At 45.6% G+C, this 12,150-nt stretch overlaps 2 protein-coding genes across 5 annotated transcripts in view; one reads left to right on the top strand and one right to left on the bottom strand.

The window, feature by feature from the left end:
* On the bottom strand, nt 3,458-8,990 carry LOC110256910 (translation initiation factor IF-2-like). Its single transcript, XM_021074728.1, has 3 exons — nt 8,841-8,990; nt 8,031-8,764; nt 3,458-4,978 (listed from the first exon to the last, which is right to left on the bottom strand). The coding sequence occupies exons 1-2, from the start codon at nt 8,988-8,990 to the stop codon at nt 8,093-8,095; spliced, it is 822 nt and encodes a 273-aa protein (XP_020930387.1). The 3' UTR covers nt 3,458-4,978; nt 8,031-8,092.
* Nucleotides 8,468-12,150, top strand: part of STOX2 (storkhead box 2) — a 217,359-nt gene continuing 213,676 nt past the window's right edge. For 3 of the 4 annotated variants that reach the window (XM_021075613.1, XM_021075611.1, XM_021075614.1), the window contains exon 1: nt 8,686-9,166. In XM_021075613.1, coding sequence (XP_020931272.1) covers nt 8,989-9,166 — 178 coding nt within the window. In that variant the 5' untranslated portion in view covers nt 8,686-8,988. Of the gene's footprint in view, nt 8,591-8,685; nt 9,167-12,150 lie in introns of those variants that run through there. The other variant, XM_021075612.1, reaches the window with a different exon arrangement.

Consider the following 12,150-nt stretch of genomic DNA (forward strand, 5'->3'; position numbering starts at 1 on the left):
CGGATCCTAGTCTGGTTCATTACTGCTGAGCCTCAATAGGAATTCCTAGAGATCACTTTTAGGTTACACAAGGCTCTCAATTACAGTGGTAATATTAAATTTTGTCCTAGAAGAGACTCATTCTTTTGGGGGAAAATGAGTGAGGAATCTGAGCACTTAGGAATCAAAGCGTTTAAGGAGCACTTTGGACCATTCTGAGGAAGTGTCTCAGGCAAGCAAAATGCCCTCCCTGTAAGGAAGACCAATGGAGGTCTTGACAAAGGTAAGTGTCCTCTGTAGGTTGTTGGGAGAAGTGAAGCATGTGATGTACTTTTGCAGTCTTTTCAATATCAAATTCATTCTCAACCACTAAAAGAGTCAGCATCTTCAAGTCAGTGATTCATAATGTGTGGCTGTAATAACAAGTTGATCACTAACTCTTTGAAGAAGAGTGAAAAGGGCCTTTGGTGTAGTGGTTAAGAGCACAGACTCTGGAACCAGATTGCCTGGATTTGAATCCTGGCTTGAGGATTTAACACCAAGTCACCAAGACTCCTGAGCATACTGCTTCCATTCTTTGCGGATGGTTCTTGATCCATGGAGTTAGGGTAACAGAAGTATCTACCCCATAGGGTTTCTGCATGGATTAAATGAATGCGTATACATGAAGTGCTTACCACAGTACATGACACATAGGAAGCACCATATAATTGTTAGCTATTTTTATTATTAATCTGGGATAAACAGTAACAGACATGTAATCCAGAGTGACAATGACTGGTCCTATTCTTTCTAGCTTGTAGGTAAGCGTGTAGTCATATGCATCAAACAAAATCGCAACACTGCCTAAGTGTCCTACCGCAATTAAGGGTGTTGGTGGATTACCCTTGAAAGAATCCTTTAAGAAGCTTTTAATTAGGACAAGTGGTAACCCCAATGTTATAAGAGCTCTGTGGAAATTCTGGACTCTTACTGCAGCAAGGTTTTGTTGAGTGGTTTGTGCCAATGCCATTGTTTCTGACACATTAATAAATGGGTGCTCTAATTATGAACTTAAGAGTCTAAATCCACCCAAAATATTTGTGGTATACTTGCTTTATAAAAGTTGACTTTCCATAGATGCCACAATCAAGAGGTCATTGAAATCTTGTTTCCTACGTGGTTTGTTTTTTGTCTTTTTAGGGCCGCACCCTCAGCATATGGAGGTTCTCAGGCTAGGGGTCGAATCAGAACTGTAGCTGGTGGCCTACACCACAGCCACAACAACATGGGATCCAAGCAGCATCTACCCCACAGTTTGACGCCAGATCCTTAACCCACTGAGCGAGGCCAGGGATTGAACCCATGTCCTCATGGATATTAGCCGGGTTCATTAACCACTGAGCCACAGTGGGAACTCCCCCACCTGGATTCTTAACCTTAGACTTCCACAAGAAGCATGCAAATATTATGACAGCAACTGGTCCAATTATCTACTGCTTTGTAACCAAGTTCCTCAAAACTCAGTGATGGAAAATGGCTACCACTTCCTTATGCTCCTAGTCGTGTAGGTCAGGAATTCAGACAGGGAACCGTGGGGATGGCTCCCCTTGGCTCCACAGAGTTGGAAAGTTCAATTGGGTTGACTTGAATGCCCGGAGGTGCCTGACACAGCTCAATTGGGGGTTACTATTCTGGGGCCTTGGTTTCCCATATTTGGTATCTATTGGGGCTAGAATGTCTCCACTCATGTGTCTGGTGCCTGAGCTGGGATGTGAGAGTGGGGGGGAGTTGGCTGGCACTGTGCTCTCTCTCTGCACCTTTTCCAAGTGGCTAGCTTGAGCTTCTTCACATTGATGATCTTAGGGTAGCTGTTCTTGGTACAAGGTGGCTGCTTCCAAGAAGCAGAAGTGAGAACCCAGAGGCTAATGAGTCTCCTCCCAGAACTGGCACAACATCAGTTCAGCTCTGTTCTATTGGTCAAAGCAATTGCCATCCTGATCAGAGTCAAAGAGGCAGAGATAGAGACTGTATGTCCTGATGGGGGAGTGGCAAGGTCACATTACAGAAAAGCATCTACTGGGAAGTGTTGTGGCAGCCATCTTTTGAAAACACAATCTGCCACAACCAGAAATTCCAAACTAAGGCACTTAGGCTGGAATGTACCTCCCTGAGTGATGACTGTTGGGAGTCTGTTATATCCCATGGACAACCAGCAACTGATAAGTTTGGACAAGGGCAAGTATAGCAAAGCCCTGTTTTCCTGCGGAATGGCAGGCAGTTGACAGCAGGGGTGAGGAGAAGCACTCTTCATTAGCACAAAATCCCACTTGATCTTGAACTTCAGTATTGAGAATCTGAAGCAAAGTTCTCCCCAGGATGTTGAAGGTTTCTTATTTCACTAGACATCCAAGCTGTTCTTCACTGTTTTTCCTGAACTTTTCAAGCAAATGGGTGAAAGAATTTCTCCTGAATAAAGTAATACTAGTTTCTCTTGCAGCTTCTTAGTTCCTTCGGAGGCTGCAGTGTATGCTGAAGAATCTTGGCCTCTGGAGTCATAAGCCTGGTTCACATCTTGGGTTTATCAACTATTTGTTGTGCGACCTTGGGCAAATTACTTAATATCTGTGAACTTCCATCTTCTCATTGGAATAGTTGGAATAATAAATGTTTCTTCTCATTGAGTTTTGTGAGAAGAAGGCATTTGATAAAAGTTAAATACTTTTCCTTGGAAAACAACCTGGAAATTTTACCACCTCTTGGGTCAATAAAAAGGTCTCGGATACTGAACCTAGGGAAGGAAATAGTTCCTTGCCAAGAAACACATGCTTTTTCGTTTGTGCTGATACACACAAGAGCTTCTCTGCAGGAGGTATTACCCACAGCACAATATTTCCAGGGACAACAGCTGTGTGGCCATTGCAGTCTTGGCAAGTTAGTCTCCTTCTCATCCTTTAGGCAAGAGCAATGCCCACCTCCTGCAAGAGGTCTTCCCTCAGCAGTAGGTTCTCCTGTTTCTTCTGCCTCTGACCTGTTCAGCAGTTCCAAGGCATTCATCTCATGCTCTAGTTATACATATGCTGGTTTCCTTGGTTATTATTTCCCCTATATCTTTTTATTTTTCCTCAACTTTTGTTTGTTTGTTTGGTTTTTTGTTTTGCTTTTTTTTTTTTTTCCCCATTCCTGTGGCATGTGGAAATTCCCAGGCCCGGGACTGAACCTGTGCCACAGCAGTGACAATGCTGGATCCTTAACCTGCTGAACCACTAGGCAACTCCATGGTTTTTATCTGTCTTCATAATGGCATTTGTTTATTTGTTTTTCTTTTTTCAATTTTTTCAATTATAGTTGATTTACAATGTTGTGTCAATTTCTATTGTACATCAAAGTGACCAGTCATACATATATATATTCTTTTTCTCATATTATCTTCCATCATGTTCTATCACAAGAGACTGGATATAGTTCCCTGTGCTATACAGTAGGATCTTATTGCTTACCCATTCTAAAAGGAACAGTTTGCATCTCCTAACCCCAGACTCCTAGTCCATTCCAATCCCTCCCCCTCCCCCTTGGCAACCATAACCACATTTGAAGGAATGTCCAATTTATCTGTTCTAGCTTCCTGCTACTGCATCTGCTTGAGAATGGGAGCTTCCAGAAGAGAGATTGTGGAGGGGTAGGGGGCAAGGGAGGGAAAGATTGAGAAAGAAAAAAAAGATATATTTGCAGGCAATTTTGGTGAACCACCATAGAGTAGAAACATGCCTGCCACTGAGTCATGCATGCACGGAGGGTGCTGCAGGACAACTGGGAACTGAGGGTTACGGAAAATGAAAATATGTTGGGTTATGTATCTCAAAATATTAATGCCATTATCTCTGTCTTCTGAAAAAAATCACAATCATATCACATGTGAAAAGTTCTTGGCACACTGGCATTCAGTGAGCAGTAATTAAATGGCAATGATGATGTTAACGAGGTTGACAATGCAGGTGATGACAGTGTAAGATGGATCAAGTAGCTCCTCATCTTTATTCCACTGAGTTCTGAGATGTACACTCTAAGATAGCCCTTCCTGTTCAGAAGCTTGAGTTTTGCTGACATCTCTTGTGTGTGTGTGTGTGTGTGTGTGTGAAGAGCTTGCTATCTGTATGTGAGAGACAGCACTTATATTTAAAGGTTCTCTTTTAATTTGTCACTTTATTGCAAATATCTTAATCATGGAACCTTTTCCTGGTTCATTATAAAGGTTGTAGTACATACCCTCTAAGATGACCCCTCATGATCCCTACCTGCTGGTCTTCATATCTTTGTGTGATCCCTTCCTTTGAGTGTGGGCTTGCTTTTAGCGACTTACATCTAGCAAATGGGATACAGCAGAGGTGACAGGATGTCACTTCCAAGAATAGACTGTGATTTCTGAGTAGGGTGCTCTGAGGGAAGCCATCTGGCATGCTGTGAGCTACCTTATGGAGAGGTTCATACTGCTGGGAACAGAGTGGGTCTCCACAGAGTGAGGAACTAAGGCCCTCAGTCCAATAACCCTCCAGGAACTGAATCCTGCCAACAACCACATGAGTAAGTTTGGCAGTGGATTCACACCGTTAAGCCTTCAGATGAGACTGCAGCCTTGGCCTTGACTACAACTTCATGCGGGAGCTTGAGTCAGAGGCACCCAGTTGGGCTGTTCCTAGATTCCTGACCCAGAGAAACTATGACATAGTTAATGCCTATTGTTTTACGCTGCTAAGTTTAGGGGTAAAGCAGCAATAGGTAACTAATAGAGATGTTAAATATCATTTGTTCAAGAGGCATTGTTGAAGGACCTCTTTGGAAATGCTTTATAATTATATGACTTTTAAGGAAGCAAGATGTGATAGAGTTAACAATAGAGCAGCAGAATCTCCATCTTGAATCAGAGCAGCATTTCTTTCATTCAGTGGAGGAAAAAGTCTAAACATTGAATACAGTTGTATTCTGGGCTCTGAGAGAAGCAGAAGTCAGGCAGGAAGTCACACTAAGGAAAAAGATATATATCCATGTGTGAATGAGAAGAAAGGGGAAACTAGTGTTCTATTGATTGTTTACCATGTACCAGGCACTTTACACCTGTTAGTTTTTTTTTGTTTTGTTTTGTTTTTTGCTTTTTAGGGCTGCACCCACAGTATATGGAGTTCCCAGGCTAGGGAACCGTCGGCGGTATAGCTGCCAGCCTATACCACGGCCACAGCAACACGGGATCTGAGCCACACCTGCACCTACACCACAGCTCACGGCAATGCCGGATCCTTAACCCACTGAGCAAGGCCAGGGATGGAACCTTCATCCTCATGGATGCTAGTCAGATTCATTTCCACTGAGCCATCATGGGAACTCCTACCTGTTATCTTACATTTCATAATGACTATCCATTTAAAAGATGAGAAATCTGAGGTCAGCGAGGTTAACCTGCCTGAGGGTCCTCATTTATTTGATAAATGGAATGAACACACATTGTCCCACTCCATATCCAAATTCTTTCTATTAAGCGCACTACCTAATATTTAAGGTACAGATGATTGAGCACATTACATTGTAAAGGGGAGAAGTTCAGATCTTGCTGGGGTGGCAGGGAGGAAACATTCATAAATAAGTGCACTAAACAGAAACATATTACATCTCAGGCTGCTATAACAAAACACTATAGACTGGGTGGCTTAAGCAACTGTGAAATTTATATCTACAGCCTTGGAGGCCACAAGTCCAAGATCAGAGTGCTAGCTAGCATGGGGGGCTTCTGGTGAGAACTCTCTTCCTGGCCTGCAGATAGCCACTTCTTACTGCGTCCTCACATGGTAACAGAGGGGTAGATCAAGTTCTCTGGTGTCTATTTTAAAGGCATTACCCCCATCTAGATCTGATTCCTCTTTAAAGGCCCTATCTCCAAATCCAGTCACACCGGGGCTAGGGCTTCCACTTACCAATTTGGGGGCTAAACAAACATTATGGACATTTGTCCATAACACAAATGTCAATCCAGTCTCAATGAGCACATCTAGTGGCCAGATGATGGTTTCAAAGTAACACTTTCCACTGAAAAGACCCAGAGCTCCTTGGAAAATGGTGGATTCCATACGTGGCTGGGGCATGTAAAGTAGAAGGGGAACCTGGAACATCTCATGCCATAAAGGAATGAAGTGCTCAGATTAGGGAGGGACCAATTCAAAAGGAGGCAGGAACCAGCATTTAGAGGCTCCCGCTGGCCAAATCTGGGATAATCTGAGCATCGAAATAATGATAAAGAGTAAACCTACTGGATAAAAAGTCCATCCGTTCACAATGAGGTAAACAAACAAGGAATAAATAAGAAGAGAAGGCCTGGAGTTCCTGTAGCAGCTCAGTGGGTTGAGAACCCAACTAGCATCCATGAGGCGGCAGGTTCGATCCCTGCCTCATGCAGGGGTTAAGGATCCGGCGTTGCTGTAAGTTATGGTGTAGGTTGTAGACTCATCTCGGATCTGGCGTTGCTGTGGCTGTGGCTGTGGCTGGCAGCTATAGCTTTGATTTGACCCCTAGCCTGGGAACTTTCAGGTGTCTCAGATGAGGCCCTAAAAAGCAAATAAATAAATATATTTTAAAAAAGCTCATCTTTATGGTAGACTGCCAACTAATAAATGTATAAAGAATGGTGAAATTAGAAAATTATAATTTGGCAACCATTATAAATATGGAGTCAGGCAAAAATCACCAATGGTGAACAGGTAAAAACTAATGGGTGAAAATTTAAAGGTAACAGGATATTTCCATAGTCTCAAAGTATCTCTCAAAAAAATACTTATTAACTACAAAGGGTAAAAGAGTAAACTTTATATTGAAGAGTTTTAAATAGTCTCAAAATGTGTATATATTTTGTACACTTATATATACACTGTGTGTTGTATGGTGTGTGAAGGAGAGAAATAAATGAGCAAACCAAATGTAGGAAAATGCTAACACTTGGGGAATCTGGGTGAAGATACTTGAGTATTCTTTGTACTATTCTTGCAACTTTTCTCTAAGTCTGAAATCATGTCAAAAATTAAAAATTGCAAATTAAAAAAATTGTCACAAATATAACATCTTTTCCTTCCATTTTTCCAGTCATCTCCATTTCCTCTCTTCCAAGACCCAGGCATTCTCAAGGAGGGTGAAGAATGTGGCAGCAGTGGTGCAAATTGAGGCTTGGTGCTAAAGCACTAACAGCCAGGCAAGAAACTATCAGGTCTCACCACCCTGTGGGCACCTGGGAAATTCTGAGGGCAGGATGTATCATCATGGCTGCCTTCCTCATGCCAAACCCAGTCCCCTCCCTGGTAGTCTAGTGATTAGGATTCAGTGCTCTCTCAAACCTAGTCCTTGGCTTTCTGAGGCCTGAGGAGCCCCTGGCTTCTGTGTCAAGTGTGACACACATTCTCATGCTGACTGCAACTCTTATTATCTGAGAGGACTTTACAACCATTTCCTTGCACCATGCTTTCTGCAGTCCAGAGGTGTGGGCTGAGTGGGGCCTTATCCCATTTTGCAGATGGGAGAAACTGGGATTCGGCCACGTGCCCAAGGTCATCCTCAGTAAGATTAAAACCCAGGTCCTCAGACTTGGTTTTAGTAACTTTTTCATGATAATAGAATTCAGGATACCACAGCAAACACCACAGCGATCCCTCCCGCCACACAAGCTCAAGCTGGACAACGTTTATACTAGTTCAAGCATTTTCAAAGTGTGGTCAGGACCATCAGCAGCAGCAGCAGCTGGGAATTTGTTAGAAAGAAAAAATATTAGGGTCCATAGCAGACCTATTGAATCAGAAGAAGTGAGACCCACATCTAGGTACCCATATTTTGACAATGCTGCAGGTGACTCTGAATCTTCAGTTTGAGAAGCTGCTTCAGGCAAATGTAGTATGAAGCATTAGGGGTTAATTGGGGGTCTAGATATACAATTAGTCTTTCTCAATGAGAAAAAAGCAAACCAGAGTTTGTACAGAAAGAAGCTTAATGAAGTGGGGTTTGTTTTTGCTATTATTATTATTATTAAGAAGCATAACCATTACCTTTCCTGGTAAATTTCCGTATCCTCTTCTTAAACTGGTCGTTGGGTAGGTAACACTAGGAATTACTGGGTTTCTTCTCCAGCAGGCCCACAGTACATGATGGAGCCAAAGGAAGAGAGTTCCACAAGAGTTTGGGAGGAGGGACTGATGACAATTTTTCGTGCTTGACTAAGTTTTTTAAAAAGCCACTTCCAAGGGCACATTAACCAGTCAGCGAAGCCACTTGTTCCAGCAGGAGGTGGGAGGTGGGGGCGGGGTGGAGCGTGGGGAGGAGCGACACTCACAGGTCGGGAATCGGTGCCTTCCAAGTGTCGCCCAGCGTCCCCGGCCCCGCCACCTAAACGCACACCTCCGGCCATCCCTACCCCCTCTGCCACTTCCCGCTGCGGACTCTTGGGGATTCCTCCGGCCGAGTCCAGCAGGAGGGTTCCCGAGATCAGCGTGAACTGCCCGCCTCCTCCCGCGTCCCCGCCCCCCGCCGGGGCCGCCGGGCGCCGAGGGAGGCGAGGGTGCCACGGCTGGAAAATGAGCGGTGCCCGGAGGGTGGCCCATAGCTGCAGGTAACGCGCGCCAGCCCTCGGTCTGAGCGGGCCCCGCACACCCTCCCTCCCCGCGAGGCTGCGCCACAGGGCGCGGGGTCGGGGGGGTGGCAGGACGGGGTGGGGGGAGCCATTTACGCTCCCCCCTTGTCGCGCAGCCCTGTTAGCGCGGCTGTTTTCCGGAGCGGCGGGAGGCTACGGCTGCGGTGAGCGGGGTTGCTCGGCGGGCGCCCGATGCCTCGGAAGATGGAGAAGTTTCTGCAGATCGCGCCTCACTCTCTGGCCATCGTCCTGGGCCCGGCCGAGGGGCCGGCGGGGGAGAGGTCGGAGGCCCCCCCGCCCGCAGCCCCGGCCCAGCCCCGGCAGCTAGCCCGGCACCACATCGGCTACGAGATCTTCGCGACTTCAAAGCCGAGAACATGCAGCACTTCTGGAACAAGAAGGTCACGGCCGCAGTGGCCGAGACTTTCTTCCTGGGCTGGATCGACGAGCAGGTCCTCCTGATCCAGGGCAAGGAGGAGCATCTGGAGGCGCTGCGCGAGGGCTGGTCACGCCGGGCGCTGCGGCCGCCCTCGGGCTTCCACATCCGCTACCTCGGTGAGTCCGGCCGCGCCCGCCCCGTCCCGTCCCGTCGCGTCTGCCGCGGGAGCCTCCCCGCCCCGCCCGAGCCGGCGCGCAGGCTCGCTCCCCCGGGCGCCCGCGCCTCCCTCCACCCTCGCGCCGCGCCGGGGGAGGGGCCGGGGTCTGGGCGAGCGCGGGATTGGGGAGCTTCCTGGCAACTACACCTTGGCTTGTGTCTTTGCGAGCACGCCGCCCCCGGCCGGCCTGCGACAGCCTCTCTGTTGCACCGGCGGGGCGGTGCCTGGGGCCGGCCAGGTGGGCGGCGGCGCGGAAGGCTCGGCGGGTCAGCGGTGGCTCGGGGTCTGCGGGTCTCATCTGCTGCGCGCGGCTCCGTTCGGGGGCGCGTGTGCGGACGCGGGAGAAGTGGAGAAAGAGCGCTCGGGCGGCTTCAGGTAGCGGCGGGCTTGGCCGCGGGTGGAGGCGGCGGGCAGTCCAGGTGCGCGTTCTTTTCCGGGCCGGCGACCCAGCCCCTCCGCGCCAGCTCGGGCCACGCGTTCCCCCTCCTCCGAAGTTGGTTGACTTTTAAGCCGCCGGCATTTCCGTGCTAGAGCTGTAGGTTTAAAAGTCTTGCCTTCACTGCATCTTCCTTCAAGTCATTTTGTGAGTTGGAAGGAAGGGAGGGACAAGAGGCAAACAGAAGCAAGTGTGATTCTTAACCAGAAAAGAAAGCAGTGTTGGGGAAGAGATCCTGAAAGGAGATAGTCGCTGCCGACCTTCCAGTGTTGTCTCGACCTGCTTTTTTTTTTTAATTTTTTTTAATTGCATTGCTTTGTATGTATTTTTCTTAATCCAGTGTGCCTTTCTTTTAGACCATACTTTTTAGTTTTGTGCTTTGGCTCGGTGGCTCAAAGCGTATGCGGTAAATGGTAATGTTTTGCGAGCCGATTTCAGGAAAGAAAGCATTCTTTCCAGCTCCATGATTTAGAAATTCTTTCATGACATTTTGGGAGAGGTCAAAAGTTCAAAAGCTAAAAGCCGCCCTTTTTCGTTAGCCAGGGTTGCTATGCTACCTTACTCTGAAAGAATAGCTTTACCTGCTAATGCTCCTTCCTCTATGCATATGGCAAATTTATGGCATTTTTTTGTTTTGTTGTGTTTTTAGTTTTGCACAGCAGAAATCTCTACAAAGCTTCCCTTAAATTGAGTAGGTAAAAAACTAGTAAAACTTGCATCTTGTGTGTTTTGTAACCTGTGCTGCATTTCTAAAGGTGCCTTAACTTTCTTTTTCCAAGTTAGCAGAAACCTCAGTGGAGTTCCTGTAATTAAGCTGCCTTGGTAAAGAGCCGGGATTAATGTCTCTGAGACTTGATCTGCTCTCCCAGTGTAACACATTAGGAAGTAAGAATATATGTAGTCATTTTTATGCACTGTAGAGATCGCATTTTAATAGTTTTCTTTTAAACTTAGCTTCATACTTATTTTTTACTTTTTGTTTTGCAAAGTTTCAAACAATATACAAAAGTAGTACGATGGTTCCCCTCCTTTATTTGCCGGGATACTATCCATGACCCAGAGCAGAATACCTCAAACCCTGGATGAACCGTGTATATACTATTTTTTTCCTATACTTACCTCCCTGTGATAAAATTTAATTTTAAAATTAGGTACAGTAAGAGACTATCCAAATTGCTAGCATCATCATTCGTGTGCTTTGGGGCTATTATTAAGTAAAGTAATAGTTCCTGGAACACAAATAGTTCAGTATCTCCATAGTTGAACTGATGCTGTCAGGGTGGCTACTAAGTGACTAAGGGGCAGGCAGGTAACCTATACAGCATGGATTTGCTTGGACAAGGGGATGATTCACATCCAGGGATGGCAAGAGATGGAGAGAAAGTTCATGAAGCAACTCAGGATGGCATCCAATTTAGATCTTATGAATTGTTTATTTCTGAAATTTTCCATTTAATATTTTTGGACCTCAGTGGACTTTGGCAAACTGAAACTGGAGAAGCAAAACCACAGATGGGTGGGGGTGGGGGTGTCCCACTATGTAATCGAAAATGCTTTATTGAATCCCCATGAACTCATCAATCAACTTCAGAATTTATCAGCACATGGCCAATCTTATTTCATCTATAAATTTCCCCCACCATTCGAAATCCCAGATATTATGTCAATAGCATTTGTGATTTGTAACTATTTCAGCTGTTCATATGTTTTTTTCATATTAGCAGAATTTGTGAACTTATAGGAATTGGTGATCTGTCATATTAAGCAACGAAAGCTATTCTGGCAATTTTAAAGGTTCCAGATTGCAGTGGTTGATTGATTATTGCCTATTGCCTAGGTAGCCTGAGCTGTTTCAAGCTGTCTGGTGGATAGAGCAGTTGCATTGACTCCCCTCTTAACTCAGTACTGTGACGGCGAACAAAGGCACTACCTACTGAAACGGGCATCAGATAAAGGAGCAGGGGATCCCCTCTTTGGGAATCCAAGTGGTAACTTTTTTGAACTGCCTTGAGGGTTCAAACTCTCTCCTACGGTTACAGGTTTGCTTCAGTAAGGACAATTTGGAACAGTTTACTGTAAAAATTCTCTCAGGGAAACTCAGTGTCTGCTGCAAGACTTCCTGATATTTTGTAGCAAGATCTTTTATTGAGCTTTGAACCTCCAAAGGCTGGGAGCCCCTGATGACTGGCTCATGTCTTTTTTTGATCCATGGTATATGTGTGGACAAGTTCATAAGCTCAAGAATATAAGAAACAAAACCAGACCACAAAGGTGTACTCAAGGGAGTCTAGCTGTTAATTTGGAGAGTGAGTGCCATTATCATAGGACTCCCTGACTGTGTCTAATTTATATGCAAAATAAGGAGTCAATCACTATCTTTAGTACTTTACTGTTAGTAATGCATTTCTTGTAGGATAACTTTCAGCTGGTCCCTCAGATTGTACTACCTGTATTATCAGGTACTTTTATGTGGTTTTGTAATTTTTCCCTGATTATTTCATGGGTAT

Source organism: Sus scrofa, chromosome 15 (genome assembly GCF_000003025.6).
Source record: "Sus scrofa isolate TJ Tabasco breed Duroc chromosome 15, Sscrofa11.1, whole genome shotgun sequence".
In the NCBI taxonomy this organism is placed as follows: domain Eukaryota; kingdom Metazoa; phylum Chordata; class Mammalia; order Artiodactyla; family Suidae; genus Sus; species Sus scrofa.

Excerpts from the sequence above, each read along its gene's own strand:
- LOC110256910 (XM_021074728.1), bottom strand. The coding sequence starts at position 8,990 with ATGTTCTCGGCTTTGAAGTCGCGAAGATCTCGTAGCCGATGTGGTGCC. Across the intron at positions 8,765-8,840 it reads GACGATGGCCAGAGAGTGAG|CCTCCCGCCGCTCCGGAAAA; the intron begins GCGCGATCTGCA and ends CCGCAGCCGTAG.